This window comes from Coturnix japonica, chromosome 7 (assembly GCF_054131305.1).
Source record: "Coturnix japonica strain WE chromosome 7, WE-NBRP24, whole genome shotgun sequence".
NCBI classification, from domain to species: Eukaryota; Metazoa; Chordata; class Aves; order Galliformes; family Phasianidae; genus Coturnix; species Coturnix japonica.
The window spans coordinates 17,271,397-17,292,067 of record NC_140669.1 but is presented as its reverse complement, the minus strand read 5'-3'; the positions used below and the strand labels follow the sequence as shown (position 1 = coordinate 17,292,067).

General features: G+C 42.5%; 3 protein-coding genes across 8 annotated transcripts; 1 reads left to right on the top strand and 2 right to left on the bottom strand.

Annotated features, from left to right (window-relative positions):
- Positions 1–4,225: 4,225 nt before the first annotated feature.
- LOC107316686 (cilia- and flagella- associated protein 210-like) lies at positions 4,226–10,731 on the bottom strand. 2 transcript variants are annotated; one of them, XM_085552542.1, is made up of 7 exons: positions 10,464–10,731; positions 9,546–9,702; positions 7,782–7,921; positions 7,016–7,208; positions 6,314–6,478; positions 5,665–5,779; positions 4,226–4,656 (listed from the first exon to the last, which is right to left on the bottom strand). In XM_085552542.1, exons 1-6 carry the CDS (start codon positions 10,559–10,561, stop codon positions 5,699–5,701), a joined length of 834 nt encoding a protein of 277 aa, XP_085408668.1. In that variant the 5' UTR covers positions 10,562–10,731; the 3' UTR covers positions 4,226–4,656; positions 5,665–5,698. The 2 variants fall into 2 exon arrangements, with proteins under 2 accessions (XP_085408668.1, XP_015723963.2); XM_015868477.3 differs by lacking the exon at positions 4,226–4,656 and having other exon boundaries at positions 5,315–5,779.
- Positions 10,732–11,189: 458 nt separating this feature from the next.
- On the top strand, positions 11,190–19,296 carry PHOSPHO2 (phosphatase, orphan 2). Of its 3 annotated transcripts, none has more exons than XM_015868478.3 (2): positions 11,190–11,328; positions 17,999–19,296. In XM_015868478.3, the coding sequence occupies exon 2, from the start codon at positions 18,001–18,003 to the stop codon at positions 18,733–18,735; it is 735 nt and encodes a 244-aa protein (XP_015723964.2). In that variant the 5' UTR covers positions 11,190–11,328; positions 17,999–18,000; the 3' UTR covers positions 18,736–19,296. The 3 variants fall into 3 exon arrangements, with proteins under 3 accessions (XP_015723964.2, XP_015723966.2, XP_085408669.1); XM_015868480.3 differs by lacking the exon at positions 11,190–11,328 and adding an exon at positions 17,665–17,798; XM_085552543.1 differs by lacking the exon at positions 11,190–11,328 and adding an exon at positions 17,692–17,830.
- CFAP210 (cilia and flagella associated protein 210) lies at positions 11,596–17,696 on the bottom strand. 3 transcript variants are annotated; one of them, XM_085552532.1, is made up of 9 exons: positions 17,593–17,696; positions 17,102–17,328; positions 16,358–16,531; positions 16,073–16,266; positions 15,035–15,191; positions 14,345–14,484; positions 13,355–13,547; positions 12,739–12,903; positions 11,596–12,048 (listed from the first exon to the last, which is right to left on the bottom strand). In XM_085552532.1, the coding sequence occupies exons 2-9, from the start codon at positions 17,222–17,224 to the stop codon at positions 11,746–11,748; spliced, it is 1,449 nt and encodes a 482-aa protein (XP_085408658.1). In that variant the 5' UTR covers positions 17,225–17,328; positions 17,593–17,696; the 3' UTR covers positions 11,596–11,745. The 3 variants fall into 3 exon arrangements, with proteins under 3 accessions (XP_085408658.1, XP_015723961.2, XP_085408659.1); XM_015868475.3 differs by lacking the exon at positions 17,593–17,696 and adding an exon at positions 17,510–17,582; XM_085552533.1 differs by lacking the exons at positions 16,073–16,266; positions 16,358–16,531; positions 17,102–17,328; positions 17,593–17,696 and adding an exon at positions 15,468–15,571.
- Positions 19,297–20,671: the final 1,375 nt, after the last annotated feature.

Here is a 20,671-nt window from a genome sequence, read left to right as displayed (position 1 = left end):
CTGCAGCTGATAACTCTTTTCCTTCAGGCCTCGAGGAAAAGGATTCTTTTATCTTCTACAACAAGTGCGTATATATATAATTTTTTCAAGAAAGAGTAGGATCTCGTATGTATTACCTGTTATTTATCACATCACTGAGACAGCAGGATACCTCTGCTTGAACTGTGTGAACATACTTCATTTGGTGATTAGATCTGGAAGTTTGAATGTAGTCAAACAAACCAGTAAATTAACACAATATATGCCCTGGAAGTGACAATCTGTTCTAACAATCCGCAAGTAATTACCTTAAAATTCTAGTAAGAATGACACTTTGTAGCATTATGCTGCATGTAAAGCTCATTAAATTCTGAGGATCTCTCTCTTTAAGCAATGTCTCTGTAGGAAACAGAAAAAAATGGTTAGGAAAAGAGAATGACTTAGGGATATAATTAGACCCTATGAACACAGCCATAGTGTAGTGTCATTCTAATGCTGTACCCTACCTTTCTCCTCAGAAATGTGACTGTGTTCTCCCACATGTATTAATGAGAGTGGCTGGAGGCTGAAATTGAAGTTAATTCTTCCTTCACTGGCTTTCTGTATGTACCTGACTTCAAAAGAGGAAATGCTACAGGAGTTGTTAAAGGAATTAGAAAATATAGTTTGTTTTAGAAAGAGCAAACATGCCAGAAAATACTTCTACAGCCATCCAGATATGTTACACTAGATTAAAATATAATTCACAGCAAGGTTCAATATCCCTATGTAGGCGTTTATTCAACGGGGTTTTCCAGTTCACTGCAGGCAGATGGCGCTCGGTGTACATGAATGAATGCTACAGTGCCCCAAAGGCAGCAGCAGAGGGTGTCATCCATGCGTTCAGCTTAATCATCAGATGAACAGTTTGTCATCTGAAATCACGACAGTGAAAGCCAGATGACACAGAGCAATAGTACTTTTCCATGCTGCTGACAAGAATGATTCGACGGTCCTCACTAATGCCACCTGCTCAAGTGCTTCTCTCAGCAAGGACCAAGTTTGGAGATGGGAGCTGGTGAGCCCAGCTGGCTCCCACTGGGATGTGCTGGAAGACATTCTGTTTATTTTGAGATGAGATCTGCAGATTCTGACTTAATCAACAGAACTGGTTATTTAGTGCAATGTGCCAGCTGAAAATATTGATGCTGCCCCTTTACTAAGCCTGCTGTCTTTGGCTCTTCTCTTGCTGCTCGTGACAGACCACTGTTAGAGCCAATGTGCCTGAGTCCTGCAGGGAGCAGAGTACCTCAGTGTACCTGCAGTGACCAGCTTTTAAGCCACAGCACACTGTGAAGATAATTCAATAAAGACTGAATCTTAACAGTTAGAAAGCCTCCTCCTTCCTACTTCCAGCAGAAGCTCATTGTCATGTTCAAACTGATGAACAAGGAAAGGACTGTCAAGGACTTTCAAAGATGCTTCTGGAAGATCTTACATCTATCTTCAGGCACAGAGGTACCACTTATGAAGTCCTTTTTCTTTCTTTTTTTTTTTCTTTTTTCCTTTGAGCTACTTAAAACTAAAATGAAGATCTTCTACCAGAGAAAAAGATGCACTGCCAGAACAAGAATGAAGATTCAGCAGAGACAAAGATGTATTACCAAACAAAGGAGGAAGACTACGTCTTGAAACGGGAAAGTGTTATAAACGTGAAAAAGGTACAAGAAAATAACAAAGCTATAAGAATTAAAACAACAAATTCATTGACCTAAAACCACTGCTAAGCTTTGAAGAAAATAAAAAATAAAAAAATTAGAAGCGTTTTATATAGCCAGTCCATACTGGCATATGAAAGCGTCCATCCATAATTGCCCTGTGGTGCCAACCACAGTAAAAGTTCATTTCCAGTTAGGCGTCATCTTCATCTCTGAGCTGAGCAGTAGCAGCCTGTAATGTTAGAACTAGTAAACTCCAGCACAGATCAGCACTTGACAGTGAAGAACTGCACAGATGGTTAACTTAAATCTACCTAGGACAAGGTATTTTAAAAGTTACTCTTCCATTTTCTATGTCATAATTTAATCTGAGAAGACTTCTGCTAGAGTCATACAGGCATCAGACTTGTGGTATTGCTCTGAAAAATCCCATTTGACCCTGAAGGTAAGCGCTTAAATTCCCGGTTCATTTCCACAGAGTTGAGGACACATTGGAAAAAACAGTGATTTAAGTTTTCTGTTTCGGTCTGTCTAGGATTGCCCTGTATTTCTTAGGTCCTGGCCTTCTTATAAGACTATTATCTGTTAAGTGATGTGCATGTATCCTATGACTTCCTGAAGCAAGGCAGCACACCAGCTGAGAGGGGGCTCTGTTGAGCAAAATCAGTAATTCATGTTTAGTAGTCAAGTTATTTCTCAAAGTGTATTCTGATTTGCTAACTATAAATTGCATCTTTATGCAGTAAACATATATCTATATGCAATAATAAACATATGCAGTGACATTTGGCATTAGACTAGAGATACCTCTCAGCAGATTTTCCAGATCAATTATTTGTCTCTGCTTACCAGCTGTACTTTTGCTTCCTGTATTGTGTTGTTATCTTTTAAGTTGTGGTTGAAAAGGACCACTGGTGGTCACCTAGACCAAACCTCCTGCTTTAAATGTGACCATTTCCAAAGCCTAATCTGTTAAAATCAATCATCTGACAGTACCAAGAAGAGCTTGGCTCTGCTTTAGCAGAACTACCCTTCTAACAGCTGCAGTCTGCTCCTAGCTCTCTCCTTAGCTTCTTCCTTGCCAGACAGAGCAAGCTCAACTTTCTCAGTTTCATTTATTTATCTCAGGCTGTTCAGTAGCTTTCATCTGCTTCTGCTTGCACAGGGAATTGTTCTTTTAACTTCTACCCAGTCTTTTCTTCTTCCTTCTTCAACATATGAAACATATAAATTACTTTAGTCTTCTGTATTATTCTTGCAAGATTTCCATTCTTGCCTTTCATGTAGGACAACTGCAAAGAACAATTAACTGTTACCATAATGTTTTGTCACTAAAAATTCTAGAACCTCAACTATTTATTTCTTCACGTTGCTAAAACAATTTCTTTGTTCTTTTATAGGGATCACTAACTAGAGTTAATCGTTTAAAGCAAGCACACAAAGCATATGCATCTTTGGAAGTCGAGGCAGTATCACTGATTAATGTTTTTTTAATGCTGAAATAAGCAACTGAATCCACACTTAGCCAGTGTGTTTAAAAACTACTCTCTATGCTTAATTCACTCTAGGTAAACTGAAAGGATGAATTGCTTTCTGGTAGTTGAATTTGGTATTTCTGTAGACATTTCAAGAAGAAAAAAAGGGGCATAAACCCCATGGAAACACGGTGAATTTCAAATGTAAGAAAAACAAGGCTTTTGATTTCTTTTTTTTAAAGCTAAGTAGGAAATGAGGCTGCAGGCCACTTTGCTTCTTGTTGCTGTAGAAGTAGACGAAAATCCATTTAACTCATCAGTTGTGCATGGTAGTGAGCATGTGTAAATATGCACTTGGGTGTGCATTCGGAGCATTATATCGAGCTCTGACGACTTCAGTACAACTCTTACTGTAGTCAGTGCTTCTTCTCAAGGTTTCAGCTTCTGCCATCAAAAGCCTTTATTAAAAGTTTCCATTCTTTGCTGAAAAAAGCCTGAAGTAATAAAAAGAGCACTAGCTCAGAGAGAGGGGAAATAAATCTTTCATTAGTGAACTAAAAAATTAAAAAAAAAAAAAAGGCATAAAAGGGATTTAGAGACTATTTCAGAAGCTAATTGCCATGCCTCATTTTCCCCCAAAAGAAGTTTATTTCCAAACAAGTCAGTTATTCCAAGATAACTGGAAAGAACTCTGTGTAACTTAGCTGACAGTTCAGCAATATTAGCATTTCTCTGTAGATAGATCTGTTGGTTGTTCTGGTTGTTCCTATTTACTGTGCTTTTCACATTCCAGAGTAATAACAAACCAGAGCCTTTTAGATGAATATTTAAGAAGGAAGATATGCTCCAAACAGTGATGAGTATTGAGCCATGATCCCAAACTACTGCTATTTTGGGCAGATGCCCCCCAAAATACATACATAAATGTTATGTTCTCAGCAGCAGCTTCATTCCACAACCAGCCCCTTTTGGGCTGCACTGACTGAAGTGGTGTCTGGCTCCAATTTATAGGAGGGAGGCAAGGTTCTTTTGATATATTATGCCCAGCATGAGATTAAGAAGAAAACATTCAAATGTTGTTCCAACCAGTTTATTAGAAATAATAGTCAGCTGAGGGGGTGGGGAAGGGAGAGAAGTGAACACCAAGATTAGGGTGATGGGGATGGGAAAGTGGGTGATAGGAAAGGTAGGAAAAGGGCAATAATTGTGTAAAGCAGGGATAGCCACCACCTGAATGCAGCAGTGTCCTGTCACACGTCGTTTCTTTGGTCTGGGGCAAAATAGGCACCGGGGAGAGCAGCAGCAGAGTGGCAGGCCACAAGCAGCAGAGCAGGTGGTGGAAGGAGCAGCGAGGTCTCACGGAGCAGAGTCTCAAGCAGCAATCCCAGGAGAGTCCGTTGGCAACAATAGGGCAACAGTAGAGGTATCTGAAGCCAGGTACCTATCTTGAAGTTCTTCAGCATTCAAGAGCTTCTTCAGCATGCAGGTGTCACGTAGTGAGGCATCTGGTGTCAGAAAACCTAACTTCAAGGTTTGTCCATGCTCTTTTTATCTTTCTTCCCTGCCTACATGACATTCCTGGGGGCTTGGGTCAGAGTCATGTGAGTACCCCTGAGATGGCCATCTTCCTTGAGATAAGCACACACAAAAGACCACTTCATGGCCATTCATCTGCAGCTTATCTCTCTCTTGTTGCCCCTGGACTTGTCCATCTGTTACCCTCAGACAAAGGATATCTCAATCCCTGACCAGGGCTTGCCTGGATGTGTTTAACAGCTGTTTGGATGTGGTGCTCAGGGATATGATTTAGCAGAGGGTTGTTAGAGTTAGGGCACTATGGTTAGGCTGTGGTTGGACTTTATGATCTTCAAGGTCTTTTCCAACCTGGGTAGTTCTATGATTCTATGATCTTCAGCAAACTTTGAGGCAATAGTGTAAAAAGCACGGCCCCTTACAAGTGGATACAAAGAATCAGCTGTATTTAGCCATGTCCTGCCGTCCAGAAAGAGCTCAGCAGCTCACAGCAATACCTGGGACTGCTCAGAGTCCTGGCTGCATTCTAGGACACGGGGGAAACACAAGTCACAACATTCCTGCCCATTTCCAAGAATTTGCTCAGTGTTTGACAGCAGCTCGCATACATTTGCCAAGGAAGAATGTGGATAGTGCTACACAAGCCTTTTATTTATTTAGTATATTAAAAAAAAAACAACACACTTGTTTACTTTTCCAGTTAGCAAAAACTAATTTGGTAATCTTCAGCTGATATTTTATGAATTTTTGCTGGATACCCTCCATGTTTATTTATAATTTTCTGAAGAAGTAGCTCAGTCACACTGAGGTAGCTGAGTTCCAGCAGTATCCCATGCTAATTTTGATTTTAAAAAATAAAATTAAATTAAAAAAAAAAACAAACCAAAAAAACCCCAAACTACTTAGGAGGCCTAAATCTGAGCCTTGTTGGATGCTTGGAGCATCCTGGATGCTTAGAGGGTAGAATAAAAGTTACATGCATTTGTGACACATTGTTAGTCTTCGTCTTCTCTCTTAATGAAAAGTGGCTTCTCTCCGAGCATCGTAGTCCAAGTCCGCTTGTTTTTCCTGCTGTTTTTTTTCCTGTTTCTCTGCCTGAGAAACAGAATAACACAGCTTAGTATTTATTTTACAACATAATTAGCTTGAAAACTTTTGCACCTATATCAGAATTCTTATCACATTCAGTATTCAGAAGTTATGAAATAAAGTGCAATAGTGAATTTTTAGAAAAAAAAGACTTGCACAACATTCTTTGAGAAGAGAAGCTTTGTGTGAGTGGCTCCCATGCTGGGGCACTGACATTACAAGGAAATGAATAATAAGGTCATGAGCTCAAGGGAAATTCAGTTGCAGAAAGGGGATCTCCATTCCTAAGTGGTGTCTCTTGAGGCTGTATCTGCAGCACTGATCTCTTTCCTACCACTAGCTCTTCCTAGTAATCCTCCTTGACCAATATGGGCTGAAAAAGAAACTTCTGTTCCGCTCCTCTGAGATGTGGCTGGTTCCCCAGTGCCAACATCTGCAGCGCACACAGATCACAAACAAAACATACACACAGCACATCTCCTGTCCCTGCCCTGCAGACAATATCCAGCGTTATTGGTACAGATGCATGCTTCTATTTACCATTTGCTGGAGTCGAAACTTCTGTAATTCTACATTTGCATCATGTTGTTTGTCTTTCTTAGCTTTTTCCATTTCCAGGTAGATACGATCATCGGTCATCCACTGACTGCGGTCCTTCTCACCCTCTGCTTTTTCTTCTTTCTCCTTCTGCAATTTCATCTTTGCCTGCATTTTATAAAATAGAGATTAACCAGTCACCTTGCTAGTTTGAGGAGCCACATCTTGCAATCAGCCACTCTCCAGGCCAGATCCAAAAGCAATAATGATGCAGCTCCACACCAGCACTCCAGTCTGCTGGATCATGGCAGCTGCGCTCTGGCCAGGCCCACAGTTTCCAGCAGCACCAAAAGATTATGTCCAACTCCAGGTGTGAGAGAGGACCCAGAAAGATGGCACCAGCCCCAGCAGCTGTGATCTGGGCCAGGTTCCTCAGCTGCGGTAAGCGCGGCTGAGACCAGAAAGTGTTTGCACAAATTACCACAAATTACAGGGCTTTCAGACTCAAAGGGATGAATCTGCATGCCTCTTACAGCTTGCTTAAGGTGTTAGATGTATAACTGCAGATTGTGAGTATGATGAAAACTGCTGAGAATGCATATGTATGTTTCACTAACAGCACACTAAAAATCACAGTGATGCTAGAAGGTATTCCTAAGAACACACCAGAAATAGAAACAAGACAAGACAGTTTAGGTTTCTTACGTCACTGGTTCTGTATTCAGCAATAGATTCAATGGCAGCCTTTTTTTTTGCTTCTTTCTCTTTGTTTTTCACTTGGTACTTATCTTCTACCTCTGCAGCTGCTCGATCAAGACGATCATCTTCCATCCTCAATGCCTTGTTCATCTGTGCAGTTAGTTTTTTACAAGCTTTGTCCTGATGCTCCTCAATTAGTCTGAAGCACAACAAAAGATACCATAACAGAATATTTGATATGGCAATATTTGATGGCAAATAACTGCTCCATATATATATATATATGTATGTATGTATGTATGTATTGTCATGCTAGCTTTTTGTTGCAGTAATGAGATGGATCATACAGCGATCACACAGTTCACCTAGCACACTGCCAAAAGAGGCCAATGCTGGGAGTACTGGCTGGAAGTAGAAAGCAAAGGGAACTTGTTGCACTGGCTCAGAAACGTTATATCCTCACAATTAAGCAGGTAAAAAATTTCCTTTGTTACTGTAATAAACATGTTTCTTTATGCATCTTAGAAAGAGGCAACATGCTGATGCAGAGACCTGCAGTCTAGGTGACTTGAAGACTTGAGACTGCAGAGCACCAATTACTACTGAAACCAATAAGCATTTCTTCTGAATTTTCCACCTTTATCCAAGTTTTAATTACTGAAAAGTTGCTTGTGTTGCACACTTGATTTTGGTAGCATATGAATTCACAATGACGTTTGTCACAAAATTAAGTTGGAGCTTTGAATCTTAACACCAAGAACTCTCAACCTACCTGCAAGTCTCTGCATCTTTCTCTCTTCTCAGATCAGCCATCAGTTCTTTTCCTTTAACATAAGCCCTAATTTGATCATCCTCTTTGTCTTCTTTTTCTTTCTCTTCATTTTTAATTTTTTGCCGTTCAGCTGCATGCTCCTGTTTAAATGAAAAAGAACTTTTATTTTAATGTAGAATGAAACTTCAGAAATATTTAATAGGAAAAGAAAAATCCAGTACAACCTTCACATCTAGTCTATAATTAGAGCTCTTTGCTTGTAACAGTGGAGAAGGTATAGAACCTAGGAACAGACGGAAGAGAACACTCAGAACCTAACTATCACAGACTACCACAAAAGTAAAGTTAGTATGCAGTCACAGTCCCCAGCACAATATCCTTCAGTTACATTTTCCTCTGCTTCCCTACTGCCCACAAATAATCTCCCATTCCAAGTGTCATTCACATGGCACAGGCTCTGAAGGATACAAACAGTAACTCTGTACAAGTGTGAAAGTGTGAGGCACAAGGCATTTTGTAGTCACCTAGAAATGGCAATTAGTATATAATGCTTTTCTCACACATGCATGGTTGAAGGCTAATGGAGTAAGAGGACCAGAAGGAGTATAGGAAGGGGGAAAAAAGGCAAACGGGGTTTCAATGTCAGTTCTCTCCTTGCATTGTCTCACTTGCCAATGAATCAAAGTACTTTTACCTCAGCCTCCTTGCTTAAGCATGGGTCTCATGTAGGAGGTATAGAGGAGGGAACAGCAGATGTGATGAGTAATTTTAAAAGATTTTTTATAAGGGCATGTAGTGGCAGGACAAGGGGAAACAGTTTTAAACTGGAAGAGGGTAGATTGAAATGAGGAAGAAATTCTTTACTGTGAAGGTGGTGAGACACTGGTACACACTGCCCAGAGAGGTTGTGGATGCCCCCTTGTATGGGAAACTGGTAATCACAGCCTGAACCTCTCATTAATCAGCTGAGGCAAGTGTTGGGTCGGCTGTGGGAGCACAGGTGAGAGTAATTTAGCTGTGCTCCCAGAAGGGATGGAGCTTGAGTCCACCTCCTCTAGACCTCATTTAAGGGCTGACCACCACTAAGGCAGCATCTCTTGGAGATTGCTCCCTGGTGAAGATTGCGTCAGCATTTCCCAGTGAAGGCATCCACATCAGTGAGTTTTTCCTCATAAATAATCTTTTGAATATCTGTCACCACCTTTGTTACCATCTTTGTGTCATTCTACCAGACACCCCTCCCTGGAAGCATTCAAGGCCAGTCTGGATGGGGCTTTGAGCAACCTGGTCTAGAGGGAGGTGTCCCTGCCTATAGCAGGGTGGCTGGACCTAGATGATCTTCAGGATCCCTTCCAACCATTCTATGATTTCCTAAACAACTCTAGTCACAAGCACAAAGACAATGTGTAAAGATATTTTCCTGTTCACAGACTCAGACTACTCCCCTCTTCTTAAGAAAGAAAAATGGGCTTAAAACAGCCTTAAATCCAGTTTTCAAGTCAAGGCTTTTCTTTGATGCTTACAGAAGTATTTTCCATTACAGACCAGTAAAAACTCTGGGTGTCACATCACAACTTTCAAGGGGCCCCTCTCAAAAGAGGAAAGGAACAACACTGCCTACAGCTGGCAAGGCAGGGGGCCATGACCCAGCATTACTGAAGCTACCAGCAAACCTTCTGCAGCCAAGAGACCCATTTATTCACAGTCCCAATGCATGTGCTTCATGGTGAAGCAAATAATGAACTTTCTCCCTCTGTTACTTACATGATACTGCCTCTGGTGTTCAAGTTTCTCCTCCCGTTCCTCTTCTTTTCCTCTCTGAATTTCCATTTGGTACAACTGGCTCTGCCTTTGTATTTTTTCACCTTCTCTTTTGTTTTCCTGCTTGGCCAGGTCTGCCAGATGCTTGTGCTCCTCTATTCTGAAACAGAAAAGGAAGAAAGCTAACGGCCTGGGGACTTCGTGACACAGGGAACAGATTGGAATACTTCACATCTACAGGTACTTGAACATTGAACAATCTGATACTTTGAAGTGAAAGCAGAACATCTGATCAAAATAGAATCATGTTTTTTAAAACAGTAGCAACAAAGCTGAGCACCAGCACAAAAAGTAAGAGTAGAAATTTACTGATTAAGTTAATCCTAGCAAAAGCAAACGTGACCAGCAAATGGACTTGAATGACAGCCTGCATTCGATTCACTTGTTCAACAGCTGGCCTGCTCCCTGCACAAGTTCAGCTTTAGAGCACAGCCTTCCGAGCAATGCGGGCCGAGGCACAGGAGCGGTCATCAGCCCACCCCGTCACACTGATGTATGAATCACTGTGGGGAAACGACAAGAATGACAAGTTTTGCCCCAGGGAGACAAACCGCTTGTTCTCGGCACCAGAACACCACTCCCTTTGTTTAGCTGACTTGAGCAGACGTTGCCACCGCCAGCAAAAGGCGTTTCTGGAGCCGCAGAACTGACTTCAGCAGCGTTTCTGTGCTTCCCGGCCCACCGCAGCAGCGGGGCTGAACGTAGCGCGTTACAACGAGCGGCTCGAGCACACGCGGTCCCTTCGTCCATCGCCGTGCCGACGGCGGGCAGCCCGAGACACGGCCCGCGGGCATTGCTGACATCCGCGACAGGCTTTTCAACACGAGCCCCGACTCGGGACGCCCCGAGGCCCCAACTCACTGCGCCAGCTGCTCTCTGGCCACCGCCCGGCGCTCCATGTAGCGGCCGTGCTCCCGCTCCACCTCCCGCTGCTCGGCGCCCGGCTGCTCGTGCTCCATCGGCAGCTTCCGCCGAGACAAAGAAAATCAGGTTCCCGGTTCTTCACCAGCGGTGACAGCCGCCCCGACGGACGCGCTCTTTTCTCTGTTTCCAGAGCGGGAGCGCCTCGGCCCCGCACGGCTCTGAGGCAGCGGGCAGCACTACCGGGCAGAGACACGACAACAGCAGTGAAGAGATGGGAACGCCCTGGCTCCGATGGCGGCACGGCCCCGCCCCGGCGCTGCTGGCGGGCCCTAGGGATGCATCAGGCGGGAGCCGCCCTGCCGGGCCTGAACGCGGGAGCGGAGCGACAGGGCTCGTCCTCATCGTTCCTAAGTTCTCCCCTTTCTCCTGCATGGAAGACCAAAGTGGAAACGTCTTGTTCAGAGCCCAGGATAATGCAGAAGTTGTTACATGAAATCCTAACTCTGCCCACTTCGCACAATAGAAATGCAAAGAAAATCTCAAGAAGTGTGATGTGTGTGTGGCTTTGTGCAACAGAGTAAGCTCCAAAGAGTTCTGTGCTCCCTGAGAAACAGTTTTAGATCTGAATTTGCCTACTGCAGATTGCACGTTATTCTTTTTTGCAAGAACCATCAAACTGTGTTGTTTCTTATTGCCACGGTATTTTTGTCATAACTGTTTATAACTACATTGGGACTTACTTGTCTTCTGGATAACCAAATTTGTCTCTGACCAGCTTACATCCTTACTTCTACAAGACTATTTGCAGCAAAACATTAATTTTACAGAGACAGTTGCAAAGCACTACAGAAACTGCAGTAACGTAAGTATTCTGACTTTTGTGTGCATTCTTGCCCTGCTGATTCTGAGAGGGCCTTTGGCTGGAATGGGTAATGTTGATGCTCAAAATTATATGTAATGCATTCCTATTATGATTTGTTATTATATGAAACCATAACTCTGTTCACATCACGTGAAATGTGATGGAAATATTTCAGCAAAGAAACAGCTTACAGCTTTTATAAAATACAAGTTGGTGTTTTTTTTAGAACATACTTAATTCTACAGAATTTATTTTTTTCAAAGGGACTTTCAGATTCATAGCACAAATTTAATGTAGATCCATTTACAGTTTTGATGGAAGATTCAAGGTTCCAGAAGTTGGTTGTTTTTTGTTTTTAACCACATAAAAACTACTTTTGCCTTTCCTTGCTGGATAGTCTCAGTGTTCGTTCATAGGTTAAACTTCTTCAGCAGTAGTCTTGCTACAACAAGGTAACTGGGTCTCAGCAGCATCCTGTGCTTGAAAACCTGGATTTGTTCCTTCACTTTCTATGGAAAATGGGCTACCTCCAAATCCTATTATTTCTTTGGAAGCTTTCAGGAGAGGATAGAGATGATGTGTAGTCTTGGACTCTGATTCAATTACTTGCTTTGCATACTTCTGAAATTCATGTTCTCTATGGAGCGCAATAAGCTCTGTCTCAATATCGTAGTCCAAGTCTGCTTGCTTCTCCTGCTGTATTTTTGCCTTCTTTTCTGCCTGAGGAAGAAAAGTCTTGTGTCATTAGTGATAGGACCAGAGGGAATGGTTTCAAGCTACAGCAGGGGAGATTCAGGCTGGACATTAGGAGGCATTACTTCTCAGAAAGGGTGGTCAGGCATTGGAATGGACTGCCCAGGGAGGTGGTGGAGTCACCGACCATGGGGGTATTCAAGGAAAGACTGGATGTTGTGTTGAGTGACATGGTTTAGTGGGAGCTATTAGGTTATTTATTTAGTGGGAGATATTATAGGTGAACAGTTGGACTAGATGATCTTTTAGGTCTTTTCCAACCTTGGTGATTCTATGATTCTATGGAAAGTAAACAAATAGAGAATAACAAAGCTTAGTATTTTTTTTACAACAGAATTGTCTGTTAAAATTTAGAGAGGGTAAGTTCTTCCCCAGTTCATTCCTGGTTCACCTCACCACAGGAAAGTGTACACTGAGTAGCTGAATAAGCATCAGCATTTGCTGCTGTTCCTTGGGGATCTGCCCAGAAGACACCAGGGGACAGCAGCCATACATAATGACACAGAATGGGATGTGATGTGTCATTGCAAACCAGCCTTCACTCATGCAACACTCCTTGACAGGAAAGGGTTTGCATGGGTGACTCCCACACTGACTAACACTGTCAGGTTCATGCTCCTTTTTAAGGCTCTGGAAGGGTATGGCACTTCCATTTACCATTTGCTGGATCTGAAATTTCTGTACTTCTATGCTTGCATCACGTTGTCTTTGTTTCTTGGCTTTTTCTGTTTGTAGATAGATCTGGTTCTTTTCCACAAATGATTGAAGTTCTTTTTTACTTTCTGCTTTTTCCTCTCTCTCCTTCTCCAATTTCCTCTTCACCTGCATTTTATAAAATAGAGGGGGTTAACCAGATAGTTACCCTGCTAGTCTGAGGAGCCATGCCTCCAGGCTAGATCCAGATGCAATAACAATGCAGTCCCACACCAGTGCTCTGATGTGCTGGGTCATGGCAGCTACACTCTGTCCAGGCCCAGTTTCTGGCAGCACTGACAGACTCCTTGGCCTCAGGAAGCAGGGATGAGACTGAGAAGTATTTGCACAAATTACTAATGATTACAGAACTTTCAAACTCAAACAGATGAACCCAGGTACCTTGTGGCTTGCTTAAGGTGTTAGATGTATAACTGTAAATGGTAAATATGAGAGACAGCTCCTGATAACTTGTGGGTATGTCTCACTAACAGTTAGCACACTAAAAACCACAGTGTTCCTAGAAGGTACTCCTAAGTACACGCCAGAGACAGGGATGAGAACAGGTTAGCTTTCTTACCACAGTGGCTCTATATTCAGCAATAGATTCAATGGCAGCCTTTTTTTTTGCTTCTTTCTCTTTCTGTTCTTTTTCATACGCAGCTTCTTTTCTTGCAATGTCTCTAGCAAGACGCTCATCTTCCATCTTCAGTGCTACATTCATTTGGGCAGCTAATTGACTAACAATTTTATCCTGGCGTTCCTGTTTTATTCTGCAGAAGAACATGAGTATTCATAACACATGCACCTCGTCTACATGAAGCACTGCTTCTACCAAACCCAGCCTTCTGGCTGCCTCTCATCTCTTCCTGCCAAAATCTGGCCCACCCACTCCACTTCTTCATCTCCTTGTATTGCTCCTGTTTTTGTTTTTTTATTATCTGATTTAGCAAATAGGTGTTCCCTATATTTTTTGTTGCAGTGAAGTGCTGTATCATTCAGAGACTGCCTAGAATCTTGCTATTAGGAGGGACGTGTAGGAAGTATTGGCCAAAAATAGGTATGGTTAGATAAACTCATTGGCATATTCATGCTGTACTTTCAGTGTTGAATAGGTAGACTTTACTAAAGGTATTATAAATAAAGTAATTTAATTTCTTAATATAGGTGCCTTGCTAAGAAGTAGAATTATTTTTTCTTGATCTATCTCAGAGAAGTATAGCTTATGCCCCAAAATACTTTTAACTATAATTCTAGTTGTCTTTAATTGCTGAGAGCGTTTGGTAGGCTGTATAGAAAATCACTGTTCCCAACACACTGGAGTAGAACTTCGTACTTATGTAAATCTGTGCTTTGACGAGTGAGGAGATCTATTACTAACCCACATATCTACTACTAATGATGCTGTGAAAGAACTTCCTTTTTGTCTTGAATTCTCTATGTCCCATTGAGTAGAGCTTATTTACAGAATAACTGTGGGTTTTGTTATGTCAGCAGTCTGAAATATTTGAATAAGGAAAGCGCGTAATTCTTAATTTAGATACTTTTGATAAGCTAGCTTTGAACCTACCTACGCATTTCAGCTTCTTTCTCTTTCATCAGCTTGGCAATAGTTTGCTTGCCTTTATAATGAGCTCTAATCCGATCATCTTCTTCCATTTGTTTTTGTTCCTCCACTGCTTTGATTATTTTCTGGTCATCTATGTATTCCTGTACAGGCAAAATGATCCTGATATAACAGATGAAATTTAGAAAATCTAGGCCTGGATTAGCAACTGAAAAGAATCGCTTCCTACTCCCTCTCTTTACATTTCTTTCAAAGAGGATGGAGAGGAAAAGGATTTTTACTGCTTCCCCGTCTGTTTTGAACGTGCATGAGGTGGTAGAAAAGAGAAAGAAGGGGGAATCAAGCATCAGGTATGGGTTGGAGTTTCTTCTGCTAACCCATTACTGTGCAATGTAGGGAGCATTATCCTTTGCTCCCATCCACCCACATGGGAGAAGGAAATGCTGAGAGGAATGGGACTGTGCAAACCCCTCCAATTATTTTCATATTCATAGCCTCTAATTATTCCCTTTTCCTATCAAAGAAAAATGGGCATAAAACTGGGCAAATACATGGTACCTGGCATAATGAAGCTATCAGCAAGCCTTCTGTTGTTAGTAGGCCCATTAAGCTACATTAATTAACACTATTATTTCACTCCAGACAGCCAAAACAAAGTGAGCATTTTGAACTCTTTGCTTTCCTGTTACTTACATTATACAGCCTCTGGTTTTCAGCTCTTTTCTCCTGTTCCTTTTCCATCTTTCTCAGAAGTTCTAATTGGTATAATTGGATCTGTCTCTGTACTTCTTCTCCTTCTCTTTTGTCTTCCAGCTTGGCAAGTTCTGCTTGACGCTTGTGCTCCTCTATTCTGAAACAAAAAAAGGAGTGGAATTTATGGGTTAGGGGCCATATGAAGTAATGAACAGATAAGGATTCCACTGTCTTACAGGTACTTTACCACTAAAATATCTGGTATTTTGAAGAGAAGGTGGGTGGAATATCTAAGGTAAAAAACAGCATAATTGTAGTAGTAGCCCTTCGGCAATCTGAACAGAAATTAGCTACATGGTATATGCAGACAGACTGCAGATGACCAGTAACAAGATTGAGCTGAACAACCCACAAGCACCTCTGCATCCATTACATTTTGGCCTATCTCTGCAGCAGCTTCAGTGAGCAAGATTTCCCCAGTAAGTCCCACCATGCAGATCCTTCTCTGGAACCAATAGTGTTCTTCCAGACCAGAAGGTACTTGAGACCAGACTTTAAACCTGCTATCGGCATCAGGGAATTGATTCCTTCTGTTGGCCCACCAGTCCTGTAAATAGCATTGGTGACTCCCCCATAAGTTCTTGGGAAAAGCTGAAAGAGTGGAGATAGCAGTGGTGAGTTCTTTAGATGCATTCTCTGGCAGCTGATTATGGCCAAAACAACAGTCTGACTTAAACTTTTCCTTTTTTGGAACCAAAATCAATTTAAAATACATTGTCGGGAACAAAAGTGGAATAGCGATGTGATTGAAACCTACTGCTGCCTACTGGAAGTGATTTCACATGCAGACTTTTGGCAACTTTACCACACTGCCTATGACAGCTTCTCCTTTTTGTGCAAGGTCTTTTGTCTGGATTATTCTTTTAAAATGTCACATTTCTGAGACAAATGATTATTAACTCTCTGTAGAAACGTTATTTGTGAGAGAAAAGAGTCTAAATAATTAATCAAAAGTAGCCCTACTTTACTGTTACTTACTGTTGCAGCTGATCTCTGCTTAGTGCCAGTCGATTCATGAGACGTTGTTTTACCTTTTCTTCCTCTCTGAGAATAGCTTCTTTACGTCTACGTTCCATTTCTTCTTCAATTTTTTTGCTACCATCTGACTTTAACTTTTTAAACTCAATTTGAGCATCCCTTTCCTTTAGGACCTCAGCAAGTAGAAGAGCGCTCTGCAAGAGAACAGTTTTAGTAATTTGCATGTTCAAAGTGCTTAAAGAAACTGTATGATTTGAATGTAAAAATCATAAATTGTCAACAAACATGCAACCCTTTCACTCTTTCATTCTGGTGGTACAGATAAGTTTTTGCTTTTTCGATGGCCTCCTTCCATTTTGCTGCTTGGAATTTTGCTTCTTCCAAATCAATTAACTTTCTTTCTTCCTCTTGCTTTTCTTCACGTAGCTTTCTAGCTTTCAGTTTCCTTTGGGCCTGGCCCTACAATGCAGATAAAAATTCACCTTCTTATAAACCACATCTTTTGCATAGTTTGGCAATTAAACTACTTATGTGGAGTTTAGTTAAAATACATGTTTAAAAGCAAATGTTAAACAGATTACACCTGGGAATACTATTGTGTTTTAGAGTCATAGAATTATGCTGCACAGAGCAGAGGGGCAGATCACCTCCCTTACCCTGCTGGCCACGCTTCTCTTGATGCAGCCTAGGATACAGTTGGCTTTCTGGGCCACGATGGCACATTGCTGGTCTGTGCCCTGCTTGCCATCCTCCAGAACCCCCAAGTCCTTTTCAGCACAGCTGTGCTCTGTCCTTATGTCCCCCACCTTGCATTGTTAGTGGGGGCTGATACAATCTCTGTATGAGACCTTGCACTTGGGTTTGTTGAATCTCGTGAGGTCCATCTGGGCCCTCTGCTGGAGCCTGTCCAGGTGTCTCTGGATGGCATCCCGTCCCTTGGACATGTTGATCACACCACACAGCTCGGCTCTTCCCTTTTTGCAGACATGAAAACAAATCTCCTAGTTGAGAAATGCACACAGTGCTTACCATAATGGTGTTGGTCCAGTCTTTGACAGCTGCTTTGGAGCGTAGGTGCAATTCTTGTTGTTCTTTCCTCTCGGCGAGGATACACGCCACCTCTTTGCTCACGCTGGCAAGGCTGTCCTGCATCCTTTCCCACTCTGCTCTTGGCAACACAACCACCTGACGGAGATCTACATTGCTTGGAAGAAAACATCCCTCTGGAATGTTATTTTCTTCAAATCTGTGTGATGCTGCATAGAAGGGGAAGAAAAGTACCGATGTTATTTGGAGTCGGAAAATCCTGAATTCAAGCCTGTGTCAGCATTTGAATTTGCACATAACAGCATCAGCAGGCGCTGCTTACAGTCCCGGCAGGTGGTTGGCAGCCACCCACCGGGGGATACCCCCACGGTCCCGGGGAGCCCCACTCACACTCCACCCGCCGCCTCCGACGCGGCAGCCCCAGCCCCGCCGCCATGACCGGCGGCCGCCCCGCTGTGTGTACGACACGTTACCGGGCAACCGCGCCGGGACATGTGACGGCACGGACCGGAGGTGAGCAGAGCGAGCCGGAAGTGGAGGTCGGTGCGTTCGGTGGTGCCGCTCCCCGCTCTCGTTGCTCCGCCGTCACGCTGGGCTCGGACACGGCGGCAGGCGGGGCCCGGTGAGGCCCGTGGGGTGCGCTCCGGTGCGAGGCCCGCGGCTGGAGCTGCAGCTGGAGGTGGGCGCTGTCCGGGGCTGCTGCAGGCAGAGGTTTGGCACGGGCTGCAGCTCTGAGCTTCCCACACTGCTGCTTTTAGGCTCAGCATTACTTTTCCCATAGCTGTGGTGGCCATAAATAGCCACAAGATCCGGGTAACAATTCATTATGTGAATATTTTTTTCTCTTCTTTGTTTGTTTTGGGAACCATTCATGGACAGCCATGAAGTTTCTGTTGGTTTTTGATTTTGACCATACGATCGTAGATGAAAATAGCGACACTTGGATTGTGAGATGTGCCCCTGACAAAAAGCTTCCCAATGGGTTACAGAACTCCTACCGGCCGGGACACTGGACAGAATACATGGGCAGAGTCTTTGTCTACCTGGGGGACAGCGGCGTCCAAGAAGATGACATGAAAAGAACCATGACAGCAATTCCCTTCACTGCAGGCATGGTCGATCTTCTGGGCTTTATTGGCAAGAACAAAGAGTTTTTTGACTGCATCATTGTTTCAGATTCTAACACAGTATTTATTGACTGGATTTTAAAAGCTGCTGACTTCCACGAGGTGTTTGATGAAGTGTTTACAAACCCCGCAGCGTTCAGCAGTACTGGCTACCTGACCGTGCAGAACTTTCATGCCCACCATTGTCCAAAGTGCCCTAAAAACCTTTGCAAAAGGAAAGTTTTAAAAGAGTTTCTAGATAAACAGTCAGAGAGAGGAGTGAGTTATGCACAGATTGCCTATATAGGTGATGGTGGGAATGACTTGTGCCCAGTGACGTTTCTGAGGAAGGGTGATGTTGCTATGCCCAGACGTGGGTATACCCTAGAGAAAAAGATTTCTCAGCTCTCTCAAGATTTCTGTCCCATAGAGTGTTCTGTTCTGGTTTGGTCATCTGCTGTTGAAATTATGTCTTATCTGAAGCTGCTTATAAAAGAACAATTGAAGTGATAGGAAACTGATATATATATTTTTCTTCCTTGGTGAGAAATGCTGAATGCTCGTGGAAACACAACATTATAGAAGTGGGATATTAGCTGAACCTGTGTTGTTTAAACTTAATATAAAATCGTATTTTCAGTTTTGTCAGTAGTGGGAAAGTGATGTTCAGATGGCTTTCAGGCATAGTGTGAATTCCAACATTTGTGAGAAGTGGGGTCTGGGGGGAGGAGGGGCAGAGGGGGCTGCATGAGGAATCGCCATTTCCTTTTGTCTTCTCTGTCTTGAGCCTTTACCAGCTGCCAAAGTGATGTTCCATGTGCTGTGAGGAAGGAGTAAGATCAGTGCACAAAAGAATAATTATAAAGAATGTATATGCTTTACTTACCAGGAATGTGATTCTGGAACTTTTGGCTTTGAATACTTTTTAAAATCAGGATAAGTGTTTAATTTGTAAATGATTTGTTATGTCTCTAATCCTGTTTGATCTGAAGATGCATTTATATTTTTAATATGCTGAATTTTTTTACCTGAATAAATTCCTTTTTAAAAGTTTGTATTAAAGACAATAAATTTACTGTCTTCATCTAATTTAACTAATTACAGAAGGTTGCTTTGAACAGTTTGCTGTCTGAGGTGTTCCAGATGATACATATGGGTTCTCAGGAGTGTGGCTTTAATGATGGATAGTTGAGAGCTGTTGGAGATGTTTGTACTGGGAAGCTTACCCTGTTGTCTTGTGCACGGGCACACAGACAGCATCTGACTATCTGAAAGCTTTCAAGCTGTTTAAGTTTGCCAATTTGTAGCCTGTACAAGAACGTGGTGATGATTGTTGTTTGGTGTTGCATGTTTGTTTGTTTCCCCCCCCTAAGTTGTGCATCTTCTTCATTCTAGGTATGCTGCTAAGAGTTGCAGATATTGTGCTTTCCATATCCTGGTTGTAAAGCAGCTTGCTTTTTGCTTGTCTCACTGCTTATTAAAAAAAAAAAAAGAAAAAGAAAAACAAGAGAAAATAAGTGCAAACCCAGTCACCCGGTATATAAATAAGTACTCATTTTTCACTTCCACTTACATTTGTTATTCTTTTAGCCTTAGGAACCTCGTGTTCTAGTTTGTTCTGTTGCTGATTCTTTGAGCAAGAAATTAATCCTCACACTGAAAGAGATTTTTTGGTTGTTTTTAAGAGTAGAGAAGCAGGAGATGAGAAGAGATGAAGCAACTAATTGAAAAGATTTGCAATTATGATCCAATCGCTTCAAGCAGAGTGTAAAGCTGATGCTATTTTCCAGGCAAAGTGCATGTTGGAGACAGAAAGAACTTCTCCATTCCGGTAGAAGTAGCCATTAAGCATTTAATGAGGTCTTTCCCCTCTGCCCTCCCCACTCCCATCTTGATAAGAGAGATCACTTTTCTGAAGCACCACAGTTATCAAACTTTTCTACTTTTGAGTATAAGGGGAGAGTATCTCCAGATTGTGCGCTCAGCTTCAGCTGGTAGCAGCCAAAAGAGGCAAGGAGAGAGCATAGTAGGTCCCTGAAGGGGCATTGGTTCAGTGTTGGTTGTTGCTGATCTGACTGCTGGGTGCTTAAAGAATGTGCTACATGGGAGTAACGTGTCAAGATTCTGGGGAAGTGTGGTGGCTTAGATTTTATAAAACATGTAATGGGAGGTTCTTATGTATATGGAAATTTTCTGTATGGTAACAGGCCTGCTACCATACACCAGCTAACATGGGGAGTACTGAGCTGAAATCCTATGCCCTGACCTTATATGCTAGGAGGCTGGCCAAGAGCTGGGAGAAGTTCCTACTTATCCGTAGGCAGCTGATGAAATGGAAAGTGAAAAGCAGCAGCAAAACAAAGTTGTTGGCATGGGGATGTATAAACAGAATCAGGACCCTACATGGGAATGCTCCAGAGAAAGAAGGGGAGTAAGCAGTGTAGCT